The sequence below is a fragment of the Pseudophryne corroboree genome, chromosome 8, assembly GCF_028390025.1.
Source record: "Pseudophryne corroboree isolate aPseCor3 chromosome 8, aPseCor3.hap2, whole genome shotgun sequence".
NCBI classification, from domain to species: Eukaryota; Metazoa; Chordata; class Amphibia; order Anura; family Myobatrachidae; genus Pseudophryne; species Pseudophryne corroboree.
The window spans coordinates 111,832,119-111,851,749 of NC_086451.1; the positions used below are offsets into that span (position 1 = coordinate 111,832,119).

Below are 19,631 nucleotides of genomic sequence, written 5' to 3' on the forward strand. Positions count from 1 at the left end.
CTATGGGAGAAACGTCATGACGTCTCTCCCATAGCAGCGCCGCACAGACACTAGAGGTCAATAAAGACCTCTAGTGTCTGTCACTGGAGCCAGCTGCAGCGGACGCCCACACAGCCCACGGCGTCTGCTGCAGCTGGGGAGTGGGGTGCGGGTAGGCGGCGGTGCCTACGGGGTGACTGCGGCTGCGCTCCCAGCCCGCAGCACCCCGGGCGCAGACACTGCTTGCCCGCACCAAGAACCGCTCCTGTCTATGGAAGCACCACCACCAACAATCTAGATATTTGTATCTGTCATGATTGGGGTGGTAATCCTTTTCTATATCTTTTTCCCTTGACTAAGCTTGTGCAGTGAAATCCCATTTTCTCCGCACCCCCATTAGGATTGCTACCATAAATTTCCAATGGCTGGCTATCCATCCCAATTCAACCCTGGTTGAAGAGCAAGGGATTCTGTGAATATCTATTTTAAAGTTTCTCCATGTTGCACCATGAAACAGTATCTATTGCCTAACACATGTCCTCTGTTTTTACTGAATTACAAAGACATCAATTTTGAACAATCAAAAGAGCATAACAAAAAAAAGTTGTCTGGCATACAGAATAATACAATAGTTTAATTTATTTGTTGGAAACTTTAAAATATGTGCTGTAAAGCTTAAGAGCTGAACTATACACAATTGCACAAAATATCTCAGTAAAATTGATTCATCATCCTTATACTAGCCATATACTGTAAGATTATACAAGTATGGCTTAACTTTGGACTGATGTTAGAAAAATTTTTTTATCATCTGACTATTTTAAATAATGAAACCCACAGGTCACCCACTGATGTAGTTACATACCCACAGGCCACCTACTCATGTAGTCACATACCCATAGGTCACCCACTCATGTATTTGTTTTTTTTTTTTTTTTTTTTTTGTTATCTTTTACACATAAATGTTAAGAAGCATGGAAATTGTCATGGACCAAAACACAAGAAGGAATGGTACAGTATATTAAAAAGCCATTAAATATATAATAACACTCAGTAAAGAGCCACAATTATATTAAAATAAATCTCAAACTTTCCAATACTATAGGTTAAATACATCACCAAAGATTTTCTTTTTCTGGACAGGCAGCATTAATAAAAATGATCTCACTTTTGCATAGTCTCTAGTTGATGAGGAGCAATCTCTTGAAGGCTGTAAAATAGAGTCACTTCTTGAAGAGGCTACTCAAGCCCGTTTAGCATGCAGCATTTCAATTAACAAGTTGTTGCATGGGACTTCCCCACTAAGGTGCTTGTGGTAGAGGTACTCTTCTGCCTGCATGCTGATGGAGCGGATTTCAGCTAACCGCAGCAGAAGCAGGCGATACTTGTCCGTACAATGAGGATAGTGGCACATGGTGTATTCCAGGAGGGCTGAGTTGACCTTCTCTTGAGCACTCTTTGCTAAACTGTGGTTTTCCAGGAACTTTTCATCTGTCAAACAGCAAACAGAATAATTAGTTGTCAATAAATAAGAATTCCATTGTGTCAGAAAATTATATAGAGAAGTATTTTAGCCCTTGTTTATTGTGTCTTTCAGCTTGGTGTTATGTTATTTAACTATATAATTGACTATAATTAAATAAAACCATTAAAAACCACTCTATGTTACCTTTTAATAACATTTCGGTTTTAAAAGAGTCTGAAAAAATCTCTGGAAATCAGCAATTTTGCAAGACCACAGATCAATACAATTACCCCATTGTCCTTCAAGACACTACTCAACATATAACAATGGTGATCCGTGCAGTAATAAAATGATTAGGATAGAACAGGTCAGTTCAATTTAACTGGGAGGTGACCGATTCAGAATCATCTGTAGAAGGGAAGCCTATTAGGTAATTTAGTGCAAATTAATACATTAATATTGTTATTATTATTATCCTTTATTTATATGGCGCCACAAGGGTTCCGCAGCGCCCAATTACTGAGCACATATTCACATAATCAAAACAGGAAAACAGTGACTTACAGTTGAAGACAATATAGGACAAGTACAGGGTAACTAAGCATATCTACACCAGTAAACAACATAGAGATAAGTTCCAGGTGGCCAAAAAACTGCAGGATCTGGGCAGTTGAGGATTATTAAAGTAAGAAAAGTATAAGCACATGAGGGAAGAGGGCCCTACTTGTGAGAGCTTACATTCTAAGGGGAGGGGTAGACAGACAGGGGTGACACAGATGGGGTACATAGAGAGCGTGGAACAGAGGGTTAGGATGAGATTTGCCTGGGTTTGGTAAAGAAATGGGTCTTAAGAGCCCGTTTGAAGTTTTGTAGAGAGGTGGAGAGTCTGAGGGGGAGACAGAGGCATATCTAGGGTAGGGTGAGTGGGGCACGTGCCCTGGGCGCCTTGGCAGGCCCAGGAGAGGGGGGCGCCGCCGGCGGCCAGGGCATCATGCCCCACTCGCCCCCGTCAACCCTAAATGTGAGGGGAGGAGAGCGCAGCGTCTCTCCCTCCCCTCACCGCCACTGCCAGCACAAGCAGCGCTGCCAGCAGCGCTGCTGTGTCCGGTCTCCGGCGTTAGCCAATCAGAGCTTGCGGACCGGCTCCTGATTGGCTGCCGGCCCGCGAGCTCTGATTGGCTAGCGAACCGGCGCCAGACAGCCGCCGGAGACCTGGAGCGGTGAGGAAACGGAGAGGTGCTGCGCTGCGCTCTCCTCCCCTCACATATCAACAAGGCGGCCGGTGAGTGACCAGGGGGGGGGGGGTCGTCGGTGGCGGCACAGTGGGGCATGTATCTGGCACCAAATGGGGCATGTAACTGGCACTGAGTGGGGCCTGGCACTGTGGGGCATGTAACTGGAACTGTGGGGCATGTATCTGGCACTGTGGGACATGTATCTGGCACTGTGGGGCAATGTAACTGGCACAGTGGGCATGTATCTGGCACTGTGGGGCAATGTAACTGGCACTGTGGGGCAATGTAACTGGCACTGTGGGGCATGTATCTGTCACTGAGTGGGGCATGTATCTGGCACTGTGGGGCAATGTATCTGGCACTGTGGGGCAATGTATCTGGCACTGTGGGGCATCTATACGGCACTGTGGGGCATGTATCCGGCACTGTGGGGCAATGTAACTGGCACTGTGGGGCATGTATCCGGCACTGTGGGGCATTGTATGTGGCACTGTGGGGCAATGTAACTGGCACCGTGGGCCATTTTCAGTGGCCACGCCCCTTCTGGAGCATGGCCACACCCATTTTTCGATGCACGCGCCTTCGGCGCGCGCACATCCTTCTTTTTGTGTGTTTTTTTTCTTGTTTTGTGTGGTTTTTTTTTTTTGGGGGGGGCGCCATTTTCCACCTTGCCCTGGGCTCCGAAAACCCTAGCTACGCCTCTGGGGGGAGAGGTAAAGAATTCCAGAGAAAGGGAGCAGCATGTGAAAAATCTTGAAGAAAGGATTGGGAGGAAGTAATCAGAAGACAGGAGAGTCGGTGTGCATTAGCAGAGCGAAGAGGACGGGTGGGAGAGTAAAGGGAGATAAGGTCAGGGATGTAGATGGGAGAGGAGTGGGTGAGAGCTTTGTAAGTGAGTGTGAGAAGTTTGAATTGGATTCTGAAAGGGAAGGGAAGCCAGTGAAGGGCCTGTAGGAGAGGGGAGGTAGACGTAGTGCGTTTGGTGAGGAAGATGAGCCGGGCAGTAGCATTGAGGATAGATTGGAGTGGAGAGAGGTAATTGTCAGGGAGGCCAGTTAGGAGGAGATTACAGTAGTCCAGTCTGGAAATAATCAGTGAGTGAATGATGATCTTAGTGGCATCCTGGGTGAGAAAAGGTCTGATTTTGGAAATGTTTTTGAGATGAAAATGACAGGCTTGTGAGAGGTGCTGAATGTGTGGTTTGAAGGAGAGGGAGGAGTCAAGGATTATACCAAGACAGTGTACTTGGGGGCTAGGGGAGATAGTCGTGCCATCAATGGATAATGAGATTGTGGGAGGTGAGGCTGTGCGGGAGGGTGGGAAGATGATCAGCTCAGTCTTAGACATGTTGAGTTTAAGAAAGCGCTGGAACATCCAGGAAGAGATAGCAGAAAGACAGTTTGAGGTACGAGTGAGGAGAGCCATGGAGAGATCAGGGGAGGAGAGGTAGATTTGAGTGTCATCAGCATAGAGGTGATATTGGAAGTTAAAAGAACTAATGAGTTCACCTAAAGAGGACGTATAGAGAGAGAAAAGGAGAGGACCAAGAACAGAGCCTTGGGGGACACCAACAGTTAGTGGAAGTGGGGGGGAGGTAGCATCATGAGAGGAGACAGAGAAGGAATGATCAGAGAGGTAGGAGGACAGCCAGGAGAGGGCAGTATCATGCAGACCAAGAGAGTGAAGGATTTGCAGAAGGAGAGGGTGGTCCACAGTGTCAAAAGCAGCAGAGAGGTCAAGAAGAATAAGCAGAGAGTAGTGGCCCTTAGATTTGGCTGCATGGAGGTCATTGCAGACTTTTGTGAGGGCAGTTTCAGTGGAGTGGAGAGAAAGGAAAACAAACTGGAATGGGTCAAGCAGTGAGTGAGAGGAAAGAAAGGCAGTGAGGCGATTATAGACAATACGCTCAAGAAGTTTGGAGGCAAAGGGGAGAAGAGAGATGGGTCGATAGTTGGAGAGAGTGTTAGGATTAAGGGTAGGTTTTTTAAGAATAGGGGAGACAAGAGCATGCTTGAAGGCAGAGGGGACAGTGCCTGATGAGAGGGAGAGATTGAAAAGGTGGGCAAGATGGGAACAGGCAGAAGGAGAGAGGTAGTGGAGGAGGTGGGAGGGGATAGGGTTGAGCGGGGAGGTTGTGGGGGGGGAGGAACGGATGAGGGCCATGACTTCCTCGCCAGATACATGGGAGAAAGATGTCAGAGTTGGTAAGAGGGAAGGGGAGGGGTGGCAAGGGATGGGTGGTGGCTGGTTGCTGGTCTGGTGGGATGTGATATCCTGACGTATGGAGTCAATCTTGGATGTGAAATAAGTGGCAAAGTCAAGAGCAGACAATGAGGAAGGGAGAGGAGGTGGTGGTGGGCAGAGGAGGGAGTTAACAGTGGCAAAGAGGCGCCGGGGGTTGGAAGACAGGGTAGAGATGAGGATTTTAAAGTATGATTGTTTAGCGAGGGAAAGGGAAGCACTGAAGGATGAGAGCATGAATTTGAAATGGAGGAAGTCTGCTTTAGAGCGTGACTTCCTCCACTGTCGCTCGGCAGTACGTGAGCATTTTTGTAGATATCTGGTGCATTTGGTGTGCCAGGGTTGAGGTGTTGATCTGCGAGGGTGAATAGTGGTTGGTGGAGCAACAGAGTCAAGGGCAGAAGTAAGAGATGCATTGTATAGGGATGTGGCTTGTTCAGGGCATGTGAGAGAGAGAAGAGGAGAGAGAAGTGAGTCTAACAGGGAGGATAGGGATGAGGTGTCAATAGCCTCAATGTTACGCTTAGTGATGGTAGCCTTAGGAGGGAGAGATGGGGAAGCAGAGACAGATAAGTTGAAAGAGAGCAAGTGGTGGTCAGAGAGGGGAAAAGGGTAATTGTAGAAATCAGAAATATCACAACAGTGAGTGAAAACCAGATCCAGTGAGCTCCCGTTCACATGGGAGGGTGAGGTGGTCCACTGGGAGAGACCAAGTGAAGAGGTGAGGTTAAGGAGTTTAGAGGCAGGTGATTTTGTGGGGTTATCGATAGGGATGTTGAAATCACCTAGAATAATGGAGGGAATGTCAGAAGAGAGGAAGTGAGGTAGCCAGGAAGCAAAGTTGTTGAGGAATTTGGAGGAAATGCCAGGTGGACGGTAAATGACAGCAACTCGAAGATTAGAAGGTTGGTAGAGGCGTATTGCATGGACCTCAAATGTAGAGAATGTAAGGGAAGGTTCTGGAGGTATAAGTTGGTATGTGTAGCTTGAGGGTAAAAGGATCCCAACACCACCCCCATGGCGACCCCCGGGTCGGGGTGTGTGTGAGAATGTGAGTCCCCCAGCAGAGAGAGCAGCAGGAGAAGTGGTGTCATGGGGAGTAATCCAGGTTTCTCTAATGGCCAGGAGGTGCAGGGAGTTGGAAATGAAAAGGTCATGAGTGGGGGCCAGTTTGTTGCAAACAGATCTGGCATTCCAGAGTGCAAAGGATAGGAGGTGTGAGTTTGTGGGAGAGATGTGAATGAGATTATAAGGATTGCTGTAGCGTTGAGGTAGGAGTAATTTGGAAGGAAGGGATAAAGAGGGTGTAATGATGGTGCTGGGGCCTTGGCTAGGAAGGGAGACTGCAGGAGTGAGGCAGGGAGGGAGTGCAGTTTGATACTGGTGTAGGAGAGGTGAGGTGACAGGCAGAGGAGGGAGAGAGCAGGGTTGAGTGGTGGGGTATAAATGGTGTGAAGGGGCAGAAGTGAATTGCAATGGGGAAACAGAAGAGAGGAGAGAGGATGAGATGTAGGAGACTGGGAGAGAGGGATAGAGGTGGTACCAGGGGACAGAATAAAGGATTAGGAAGACAAGGATTAATGGGGGTTGCCAGCCTGGCCATAGTGTGGATGGGGTGAAAAGTGGTAGTAAAATGAGAATAGGAGGAGGAGGAGTGGTGGCTGAATGAGAGAGCAGTGAAGTTTGCAGAAAGAAATACGATTTGCAAGTATTTAAAATGTTGTTACTATCTACAGATTAACAGTAAATCAAATATTTGTTGATGTTAGATGGAAAATTAGATGGAAAACAGTGTTGGCAAACCACAAGTCAGTGTTACTTCATCAAATATGCTTCTCAATAAAACATTTGTTTTCCAGGTATTTGCAGGGTCAAAGTAAAAGATGCATTGCAGGTGTTTTTGCAGAAAGTGAATGTATAGTTTCCTGAGTAAGTGAGGATTGGAGAACAATAGGTGTGTACAAACATTTGTAGCTGCAGTCCAAGTATTGGTGGATTGTGATGCTTTATTTGCTTTTGATTGGAGTTTCCATGCAGTTTCCGTCCAGTTAAAGTCCAGTATAAGTCACAGACGAAACCCTTAGAAATTTTCTCCCTTTGAAATCTTTCAACCCACAATGATTCAGCTACGCTGATTCAGCTAGACTACACACTAATATAAAGACCAACAAACATGTGTATGTAAGCACATTGATTGATTGGACCCTACATTTTTAATACATTAATACATTTTTGTGTATGTCCAAAGCCTCAACTAGGGGGGCTAAGGGGTCGCTAAACCCTATGTCTGCATCTTTCATCTATATCAGCTATGTTTCTGCCACTCCATCATCTGTGCCTGTGCACCTCCACCTTCAATGCTTCAACACCCTTTACCATCAGTGCCTCTGCTCAGTTAATCTTTGGTACATTCTCCATCCATGTTCCTCTGCCACCTCTACATATGCCTCTGATACCCTCCGATGCATCTGCTTTCTATGCCATCTGTACCTCTGCCACCATCTCCATAAATCCCTCTTACACCCCCCCCCCCCTTACCCCACCTCCATGTACAACGCCACATGATTAATCTGAGGCATATCAGGTAAGCATTTTCTATTAATAATTTATTTGATTTTGTGATGAGTCAGTGGTATTTGCATTTTGTATATATAGATTTCAGATATAAGTACTTAACCAACCTATTTCCAGTCAGGAGAGGATAGAGTCTCAATTATCAGAGGTTAACTTGTCACTTGAACTAAACAATGCCAAACCTCTCAGAAAGCAACAGGAGGAAAGGAGATATATTTTGACTCTTAAATGCATTAAAGGAACGCTTGATAGTCAGCAAGTGCTTATTTGCTATGTAAAGGGTACAGACAGCTCTCCCAGTGACTTTAAGTGTTGTGCAAAAATATTTACCTTTTTACCTTAAAGGAGGAGCCCTAAGGAGACCTAGGGCCCTTTGGAATAGTCAGACTATCCCTGCAAACCTTATATATTTAACATACAGTGGGCGGAGCTTAGTCTGTTGTACCAGCATATACAGCACTGAGCAGGGCAGCATCAGAGGTGGGATGGGGCAGAGAAGGAGGCGGATTATTCTCCTCAGCACCAGCCTTTTGACAGCATCAATCCGGGGAAGGCCCATCCGAAGGTGTGCCCGACAAATATTGGCAGCGGTGGGCAGAGCATGTGCTGTTGTAAGTCTAATTGCTGATCTTCTGTGATAAACTAACCATTTAACTTTAGATATATCCCACTGTCCAGAAAATAAGACACAGAAACTACAGATTCCCATACAATAACATCCGTTTATTGTTTTGTTGTGTTCTCGGGCGGTTTCATGAAGGGGCACTTTGATGCTACCAGTTCTCAACAACATCCTACCACAAATGAGCCTATTTTAAAAGCAGTATTAAAGTTGCTTAAATACCAGTGCTTTTCATCTCTTTGTAATTCTATTTGAAATTCCGTAGAGAAACACGGGAATACAGCTAGTAATTTTACCTTTCTACTTTCTTGGCAGGATGCAGCATGGTGTTAGCACCACGGTCTGCTCAATATTCCCGATATTTTACAGTGATGTGGTCAGGGCCGAAACTAGGAGTTTTGGCACCCGGGGCGAGCCATTAACTTAGCGCCTCCCCTCGCATTCAAGTGTGTGTGCGTGTGTGTATATATATATATATATATATATATATAGTCCAAGAATTGGTCTGGCACTCTTCGTCCCCACAGGGTATCCGCTCCGGAGCCTTCCTTAAGCAGCAATAGCTCGATGTATAGGTGGAAGAAGGCGGCACTCTGAGACTTTCACAAATGCAAATAAGTGCTTTAATGTGGGTCGACGTTTCGGGAGTTTGCTGTGTCTTAAGGAAGGGGGTACGTCTCCCGAAACGTCGACCCACATTAAAGCACTTATTTGCATTTGTGAAAGTCTCCGAGTGTTGCCTTCTTCCACATATATATATATATATATATATATATATTGGTAGATGCTCAATTAGCTTAGTGATATCATTCAGGTGCTCGAAAGGGAGGGGTATTTCTAAGCAAGAAAAAAAGGCTTTGGTTTCCCCCAGCACCCTGAATGATAACAGTAACCAGATAGAAATTCCACATAATAATAAAATTCAGAGATCTTCTTTACACATATTTGCGCAATATATATATATAGCAGCAAAAGGTGCGGCACTGAAGCTGATTCTTCGTAATTAAGAGACACACACGGTCCTGCATTTGAAACGCAGGACCGTGTGTGTCTCTTAATTACGGAGAATCAGCTTCAGTGCCGCACCTGTTGCTTCTGTATCTACTTACACCTGTGAGGGCACCAGCGAAGTAATTCATCCTGCACTAGGAGTGCTGGACCTTGGATGCACAATGTATATATATATATATATATATATATATATATATATATATCTCAACTCCATAAGGGCAAAGGGGATAGCTAGGCATTTTCATACTTTTTATTTTCATTTTTTATTTATTTGGGCTATGGATGAAGGAGAAATAAAATAATAACCCATATATTAATACATACATAAAATCACACACCAATACAAAATACATACTGTCACGCACACATACATTCACTCACATACATACATACATACATATAATCACACACCTGTACAAACACATGTATAGTGACACATATATATACAGTGACACACAAGCACACATACAGATGGTATGTAGTTATGTGACCGCCGGTCACAATACCTCCCCCTATATCCCACCCCCTCACAATCCCGATGGTCGGCATGCCGATCAACAGGGACCACTCCCACCCCAGCGTGGCAAGCGCAGCAAGCCTGCAAAGGGGCTTGCTGCGCTCGCCACCCCCTCCCCTCGACGGCATTCCGCTCCCGGGATACCAGCATCGGTATGCCCGGTCACGCATACCACACCCATACAGATATGTAGTCACACACCTAATCACATACAATCACACACATGCACACATTCATACACACATATAGCAGTTACACACATACAGTACCCCTTCCCTGAGTTATACCCACTATTTAGGCTGTGCTACTCTTCTCCCCTCCTCTCTACCATGCTGCTGTCTGCCATGGCACTGTGTGTACAGTGCCGTTTAGCCCCGCCCCTTTTCGGACCTCAGCATTTCTTGTGGCTGCAATGATTAAAGGCACTAGCAGTGGGGTGAGGAGGGGGGTAGTAATTTGTCACCTGTGCCCCCTCTTAATGCGGCTCTCCTGTGCCAATTACAGCACGCTGCAGAGATGAAACTGAAAGTAAAGTACAGCAGCTCCCGGCTGCAAGGGCTGCTGGGAGATGTAGTTTATTTTCAGTTTCATCTCAGCGATGCGGTGTGCCTGCCTGGCTAGGCGGCAGCTAGCAGAGTCTGGAGCTCGAGCTCCGCTGGCTCTAAGCTATTGCTGCCGCATAGGGAAGGGGCAGTGACAGTCTCTGCGCCCTCTCCAGTCTGGCGCCCAGGTCACATGCCCCCCTAGCCCCCCCCCCCTAGTTTCGGCCATGATGTAGTGTCTGTTCCTAATGTATACCTGTCTCACTCGATCCCCAGTGGCTTCACGACTTTTCCCTATTGCATGCAATGACGTGCCCTTCTTCAGGGTGTGTGTCACACCCTCACCCCTCTTTCTCTCTCCCTCTCCTCCATCTTTCACCCGAGTAGTTTGATTTATTTTTTTTAACCTTTCATTTTTATTTTTATTACGTTTTACTTTACTGTGTTGTTTTGTATTTTTTTTTAAATTATTATTATTATTATTATTATTATTATTATTATTATTCTGAGTCGCATGGAACTTGGTGGTCTATGTACTATGCCTTGGACAGAGATAAATTGGACAGAAATAAAGTACTAATCAACCAGCTCCTGTCATTTTTCAACTGTGGGGCAGATGTATTAAGCCTAGAAAAGTGCTAAAGCAGTGATAAAGAAGTGATAAGTGGAAGGTGATCTCTACAAGACAAGTGTTAAATAATAATCAGTTGTAATGCTTTCATTGCTAGTGTAATAAAAAAAAAATCTACTTTGAGCTATGCACCCAGCATTACAATAGACTCGCTTGTCTTTGGAAGCCTAGCAACAAAGGGATAGTGTGGCTATGACACAGACATTTGAATATATTATATATTACATTATCAGTTTAGTATTTGCAATTATTCATTTCTTTTAATTTACTGTACTATGAGTTTAGTACATTTATATAGGAGAGTCAATAATTAGAGAGATTATTATAGAGAAATATCATATAAGGCATGTCTGAAAAAATTTATATTACATTTTACATTTGTATATGTATAGAAATTAGAGATGAGTGGTTCGGATTTGATATCTGTGCAGTACTCATATGACAATTGTTAAATGTATCATTTGAATGCTCTGTTCACTTCTTTTATGACTATACAAGACTATACTGTGCGGAGTGTTTATTTAGACCAAATTTAATTAACAAACAGCTGCAGTACTTTCTTACTGTTGCAATGCAAAATGTGCTAGCAAGACTAATTGTGTGTGTATGTACAGTATGTATTTATATATAAAAATAAATAAATAAAAAAATTATATATATATATATATATATATATATATATATATATATATACGTACGTACGTACGTTCATACATACATACATACATACATACTTGCACGCACACACAGGGTGATTCAGTCGCAGTACACCCTTTTGTTTCAAAAACTGTGCAGGAAATGGGAAAACTGACTACTCCAGTAAGGCATGGGTGAGGTGGGCTATCTTTTGGGGCATGTACCAAATATGGGCGCCATCTTGAAATCGGCCATCTTGAATCTAAGTCAGTTTTTTCAAATGGAAAGGGGATCATGTAACATGTCAAACAACATCAGAATTTGCTGAAAAGTTTATTGATGCAAATAGATAATAACAGTTATGGTTCAAAAGTTACAACACTTTTTTTGTTGCAGGTAACTGAAGATGGCTTTGACATAAGAGGAGAGAATTGAGATCATTTTGATGTCTGGAGAACGAAGTTTCCATGTCATAGCTGCAGATTTTAACAACCGGCACCCAGAAAGACCTCCAATTTCACATAACACTGTCAGGTGCCTAATTTCCAAATTCTGAGAAACTGGGACTGTGGCTGACAAGTCACAGAGTGGTCGTCCAAAAAGTGCTACTGATGAGACAACCTCAACAATGGTTTTGGCATTCTTCATAAAGAGCCCATAACGCAGCACAATGCCCACACATTAAATGACTGTCCTTTACAGAAACTAGTTCAGCCTGTAATTCCAACATAAAAGTGCCCATTATGTATTAATCCTGGAGAAGTGATAAACCAGTGATAAGTGCAAGGTGATAAATGCACCAGCCAATAAGCTCCTAAATGTTAATTTACATATTGGAGCTGATTGGCTGGTGCGTTTATCACCTTGCAATTATCACTGGTTTATTACTTCCTTCTCCAGGTTAATACATCAGCCCCAATGACGGGGTCTTAATTCCTGGAGCAAAGTACAGGTTTAGCTTAGTATAGCAAAAGTGTCATCACAATTCACATCATAAAAAAGGTTGTTTAGAAGATCTAACAAATACCATCTCAGTTCAGTTCTTCGGCCCAGTGAGCTTAACGGTCATTGCTGCCAAGTGTCATTGCTGTTTCCATCTCTGTTCTTCCTTTAGTGATCGCTGCTGTCTCTCCTTGGAGAAAGCTGTTGCCACTGACTATGGGGAAAATTCTCCCAATTCTTTTCAGCAGCAAGCTACACATAGTAAAGCTGGGTACATACAATACTGATCATTCAGCAGATCAAATAAACACTCCGATCAGGGGCACATCTAGAGAGGAGGCAGGCTCCATCTGGGCCCCCTCCTCTATAGCCAGCAGTGCTGTAGCTCTGGGCACTAGGGTTACTAGGTGAGCCCGCAAGGGGCTTTGTTGCGCTCCCATCCCCCACCGGCCATCTGGCATATGGGATCCCAGCATCAGTATGCTGACCACTGGCATCACCACCCCGGTTGTCCAATCTACATTCGGTGCGACCTACTAATCCGACCATTGCAGGAACATTGTAAAATGTTTACTGGCTGATGCTACTACATACACACCAATCAATCAGCAGATGATCGGACCGACGATTGTATCGATGTGTACCCAGATTTATTTATACAATGACTGGTTCATGTTTTTTGTCTTTGCCAATTAGAAGCTGGAAATGCTGCTGCCTAATTACCTGCATTTTCCCCAGCAACTGATATTCCACTTCCATCTCTATAATGTGTACCTGTTAGATTGTAAGCTCAGATGGGCAGGCCATATTAACTTTGTTTCGTGTCATTGTTAATATTTTCTGCCATTTCATGAGCTCCTTAATGTACAATGCTGAGAAATAAAGTATGTCAGCCCTCTATGATAATAATAATAATAATAATAATAATTATAATTATTATTATATCGAATGCACAGGTAGGAAATGTACAGTTTACGCTTCTGTAATGTACTTATGTCCAACTCTACATGACCCCTATGCCGGAAGGAGAATTTCAGAGATTACATTCCAATGATTGCCAATAATAATAGATGAGTAGATGTTTGTTTTATATTGAAGCTGCTGCAATATTGTTATATATGCACAGCACTCATTGCAATTTCCCTGTTCTATCAATGGCCCTCATCCCGAGTTGTTTGGCAGCCGTGCAAACGCATAGTCACCGCCCACGGGGGAGTGTATTTTCGCTTTGCAAGTGTGCGAATGCCTGTGCAGCCGAGCTGTGCAAAAACATTTTGTGCAGTTTCTGAGTAGGTCTGGACAAGAGATGTGCAGCAGGCATTTTTCAGGTTTTGTGTTTTGGTTTAGGATTAGGTTCCGTGGTCGTGTTTTGGATTCGGACGCGTTTTGGCAAAACCTCCCTTTCTAATTTTTGTCGGATTCGGGTGCGTTTTGGATTCTGGTGTTTTTTTCCAAAAAACCCTCAAAAACAGCTTAAATGATAGAATTTGGGGGTAATTTTGATCCTATAGTATTATTAACCTCAATAACCATAATTTCCACTCATTTCCAGTCTATTCTGAACACCTCACAATATTATTTTTAGTCCTAAAATTTGCACCGAGGTCGCTGGATGACTAAGCTAAGTGACCCAAGTGGGCGGCATAAACACCTGGCCCATTTAGGAGTGGCACTGCAGTGTCAGACAGGAGGGCAGATATAAAAAAAGGCTCCTAACAGCACATGATGCAAAGAAGAAAAAAAGGTTCACCGAGGTTGCTGTAGGCCTAAGATAAGCGACACAACCACCTGGCCCATCTAGTAGCGTCACACAGTGGCTGAATGTCAAGAGTGGGCCGCAATTGTTCGGTCCACTGACAGCATCTCCAGCACGCTCCAGTCACTTTTAAAAAAAATCTGCAATTGGTGGACTTATACGGCAGTACCCCAGGACTAATACAGCAGTACCCCATGACTCACACGGCAGTGTCACACAGGGTGACACTTTTCAAAAACTAGGCCCCAAACAGCACCTCATGCAAAGATGTCGAAGAGGTGCAATGAGGTAGCTGTATGACTAAGCCAAGCGACACAAACAATTCTAACTGGAATTATACGTCCAAATCACTGGAATTAAATGGCAAGATCACTGTATTTAATAATTATAAATTACTGGAATAAATTGGCAAAATCACTGTAATTATACGTCCAAATCACTGGAATTAAATGGCAAGATCACTGTAATTAATAATTAATAATTATAAACCACTGTAATTAATTGGCAAGATCACTGTAATTAATAATTATAAATCACTGGAATTAATTGGCAAAATCTCGCTATCGCCTGCCTAGTGAAGTGGAATCTAGATGGGATTTGGTACCGGGGACACAATAACTTCATCAATTGTCTAAATCGCACTGCGCTAATGGCGGATAACGGGTGCACGTCTAACCGCACTGATTATACTGAGCACTGATTATACTGAGCACTGATTTTACTGAGCACTGATTATACCGGGCACTGATTTTACTGAGCACTGATTATACCGGGCACTGATTTTACTGAGCACTGATTATATTGAGCACTGATGATACTACAGAGAACTAAAACTGAGCAGCACGATGCAGCACAAGACACTGTACTAGTATTAGTGAGCAGCACAAAAGCCCTCTGGAATTGTCACCCCCTAGATACCACTGTGACTGGAATGATGATGACCGATGCACAGTGACAGGACACTAACACAGCACCCTACAGCAGCAAGATGCAGCACAAGGCACTGGACTATTAGTAATGTACTGTAGTATACTGAGCACCACAATGCAGCCCAAGACAATGAGCAGTGATACTGAGCACTGATGAGGATACTAGAACTGACACAGAGCAGCAAGATGCAGCACTGGACTATTAGTAATGTACTGTAGTATACTGAGCACCACAATGCAGCACAAGACAATGAGCAGTGATACTGAGCACTGATGAGGATACTACTGAGAACTGACACAGAGCAGCAAGATGCAGCACTGGACTATTAGTAATATACTGTAGTAAACTGGTCACCACAATGCAGCACAAGACAATGAGCAGTGATACTGAGCACTGATGAGGATACTAGAACTGACACAGAGCAGCAAGATGCAGCACTGGACTATTAGTAATATACTGTAGTATACTGGTCACCACAATGCAGCACAAGACAATGAGCAGTGATACTGAGCACTGATGAGGATACTACTGAGAACGGACACAGAGCAGCAAGATGCAGCACTGGACTATTAGTAATATACTGTAGTATACTGGTCACCACAATGCAGCACAAGACAATGAGCAGTGATACTGAGTACTGATGAGAATCCGACAGCGGGATGATGACGTTTTGCCTCGTTCGGGTTTTCCGAGTCAGGCGGGAATAACCGAGCCAGGCTCGGAACCGTTATTGACACATGGAGTTCGCTAGGGTTCAGTTCTCGGCAAACTGAACCCGCTCATCTCTAGTTTGGACCTACTCAGCCCTTGCGATCACTTCAGTCTTTTTGGTGCCGAAATTGACGTCAGACACCCACCCTGCAAATGCATGGAGAAGCCTGCGTTTTTCCAAACACTCCCAAGAACGGTCAGTTGCCACCCACAAATGCCCTCTTCCTGTCAATCTCCTTGCGATCGCCCATGCGAATGGATTCTTCGTTAAATCCATAGCTCAGCAACGATCTGCTTTGTACCCGTACGACGAGCATGCGCATTGCAGTGCATACGCATGCGCAGTAGAGACCTGATCGCAGCGCTGCGAAAAACGGCAGTGAGCGATCAACTCGGAATGACCCCAAATGTTTGAAAATTGAGCACATACTACACATACTGATTGATGCCACACTTTCTTGTCATGAAAGCTGTTAATCATATAAGAGATGGAGAACTTTCTGAACTGATCTACAACATACAGTTTGAGTCTTCCATATCTAAAATGCCATGGACCAGAAGTATCTAGGGTTTTTACCATATTTTGGAATATTTGCATACCATAACAAGATATCTTGCGGATGGGACCTAAGTTTAAACACAGAATGCATTTAAGTTTCATATACATCTTATACGCATAGCCTGAAGGTCGTTTTATACAATAATTGTAATAATTCCAGTGGTGCACGAGCGGGAAGGGGGCGCGGGGTTGGGAGGGGGTCTGAGTACCCAGAACCCCACCCCCCATTTCTCCAAATTCCTTTTTGCGGAGACGGAGACAGTTGTGTCTCTGTCTCAACATTAACCGCTACCGTGATCGCGACCGCAGTTGCCTGGATCTCTGATATTAGCTCACTCTTTGCATAAGAAGGAGCGTGGGAGCTGCAGCGCATGAGCCGTCTCAGCCAAAGCAGCTCCCTCTACACCTCACAATCTATATGCAGTGCACTGGTTGCCGTCAGTCTCCTCCTCTGGGTCTGTGGTATGTGTGAATAGCAAGAGTATGTTTGTACGTATGTACCATAGCCTGCGTGTGGTGTGTTTTGTATTTACGTATGTACTACTTGTATCTGTCTGTAAAGTAGCCTGTGCATGTAGTGTTCTACGTATGCATGTGTAATGTATGTCTGTGTACGTGATGTATGTATATAGTGAGTTACATACATAGTGGGTTATAGTGGGTTACATACGTTTTACCGGTGAAGGGGATGCCGGCTATCAATATCCCGACAGCGGTATCCCACCCACCAGAATGCTAGCAGCGGGGCGAGTGCTAAGAGTCCACTCTCCACAGGATTTATTCCAACTCTATGGACACCCATGCGTGGGAATAGCTCTAGTGCACTGGTATTCGATCTGTCAGCATTGTTGGCTGTTGGGATTTCAGCATCGGCATCCTGCACGCCGGGATCGCGACAACTGGCATTTTTTATATATATATATATATATATATATATACATACACACACACATATATATATATATATCTATGTATTTATATACAGTATATATATATATATATATATATATATATATATAAAACCCTGTCAATAAATCCTGCGTTTGCCTCTGAATTTTGTGTAAAAAACAACGTTTGTGTACACTGAACCATCAGAGAGCAAAGGTGTCACTATCTGATCGCACCCACCAAAAAAAAAATCGGATTTTGTATAATTTCGGGTTTCGCATAAGGGAGACTCAACCTGTATATGCAACAGTACACATTTACATTGATTGCCAGTTTCACCATTGGAGTCACATACTGTATTTGGCCAGACAGGGACTGGTGCTGGTCCTGCATTTCCTCTGATTATACTCAGTTCCTTCTTACGCTACATCACTTATAAACAACTGAAGGAATCTGGTTTGCATGAAAACAAATAGCTCATATAAAGATCTTCAATGCTATAAAATTATATAAACCTGTTATCTAGAGGAGGTAATGAAACAGTTGACAGTGATGCTGTCAACAGTCAGAATGTTGTCAGTATCATGTCGGCTAGAGAATGCCAACACTGTAGTAATGTTATTTAAAACATTTTAACGATGTCGACATTATAACTTTACACATGCTGAGTTAAGTCGACATGACACTGTCAACCTTTTTTTCTGTCGACAGCATCACTTTTAACCAAACACTCCACATACCTCTACAACACATATACTTGGGAGCTGTAACAGATAAAATTAATATCTATGACAAAAGCATCCTTATCAGTTTAAAGTGGACTTTCCCTTTAAAATACATTTACTGAAATTAAGATATTGGGTGGCCTTGCTTCATGTAACCACGTAATAATTGGTTATCAATCATGAACCATGAACTCAATCAAGATATAATGGTTCTAATAAACTGCTGAATACATTTAGATAGATATTAAAACTCTGATAGCATAAAGACAAATATTTTTATCAAATTCAGACTGCAGTGAAATATCCTCTCCTAACCAAGAAGTGAATTGTGAGGAAGCTGGTGCTACTTTTATGGGAGGTGAGGTGAAGAAACCAAGTTGATGATACTTAGCTAATAAACACATAGGGGGTTCTTAGTCCTCCAATGGTCCACTCCAGTCCAAAGCATTCATAGACGTATGGAAAATAAAACAAAATACACCACAATGTGTAGCAATGTCCTATTCAAAAAGAAATATATAGTTTATGAATGAAATGGGTATAAATGTTATATGGATGTACCTAACTTACAAAGTAAGTAGGTTAACTCCTCATGTAAAGGTTTCTTTTATAGATTAATGAAGATATTAGATGAACAGCTAGAAACACCATTAAACACACCTAACTCACCAAATGAAAAGGCGTGTTAATGCACATCACGGTATCTTTCAAACTATGGAATCGTACCAAGGACTCACAGTGGGGGGTGCTGCTATCCAGCTTCCTCATGATTCACTTCTTTACTTTATTTCAATTCGGATTAGGTTCAACCGTGAGGCTAGAAGGCAGCAACTAGTTAATGAAGCACCCATAAGGTTTTCAAAACACCACACATTCTCTTAACCGAGAGTCTATTCAATTTTCTTTGTCGAATAACGATGAAACACAAAGCCTAAACATGATGATGACTATGACAAGCTGAACAAAATACACACATTGTCAAGGTAGCTGAAAGGGCAAAGAACTGGAACAAAAATACAGGGAAACAGAACCTGAAACACGTAAGAACCATTGCACCTAAAGAATAATTGAAATTTGCTGTTGATAGATAGAAGAATAGCTTTTCATGCAAAAACAAAAATATTTTTCCAGAATCAAAACCGTTGTGCTTTCCATTCACAATATATTTTACTAAAATGTATAGATCCCTAGAGGGAGGTGGATATTATAATGGGTATGCCCCCATAACATATATAATCAATAGTTAATAGGTTACATTAGTATTTAGGCAGCGTCGGATTGGCACGCCGGGACGCTGGACCAGATTCCATGCTTTACCTGGCACAATGTGTAAAATGTGCTCTGCCTGGCACAAAGTGTGTAACGTGCTCTACCTGGTGCAATGTGTATAACGTGCTTTATCTGGCACAATGTGTATAACGTGCTTTACCTAGCACAATGTGTATAACGTGCTCTGCCTGGCGCAAAGTGTATAACGTGCTCTACCTGGTGCAATGTGTATAATGTGCTTCACCTGGTTCAATGTTTATAATGTGCTTTGCCTGGCGCAAAGTGTATACCGTGCTATACCTGGTGCAAAGTGTATAACGTGCTCTACCTGGTGCAATGTGTATAATGTGCTTCACCTGGTGCAATGTTTATAATGTGCTTTGCCTGGCGCAAAGTGT

The 19,631-nt window shown here is 43.4% G+C and overlaps 1 protein-coding gene across 2 annotated transcripts in view; it reads right to left on the reverse strand.

Moving 5' to 3' along the window:
- Positions 1 to 600: 600 nt before the first annotated feature.
- NR5A1 (nuclear receptor subfamily 5 group A member 1) overlaps positions 601 to 19,631 on the reverse strand; it is a 249,978-nt gene continuing 230,947 nt past the window's right edge. For both annotated transcript variants that reach the window (XM_063936867.1, XM_063936866.1), the window contains exon 7: positions 601 to 1,470. In XM_063936867.1, the coding sequence (XP_063792937.1) occupies positions 1,223 to 1,470 (248 nt within the window). In that variant the 3' untranslated portion in view covers positions 601 to 1,222. The remainder of the gene's footprint in view (positions 1,471 to 19,631) is intronic.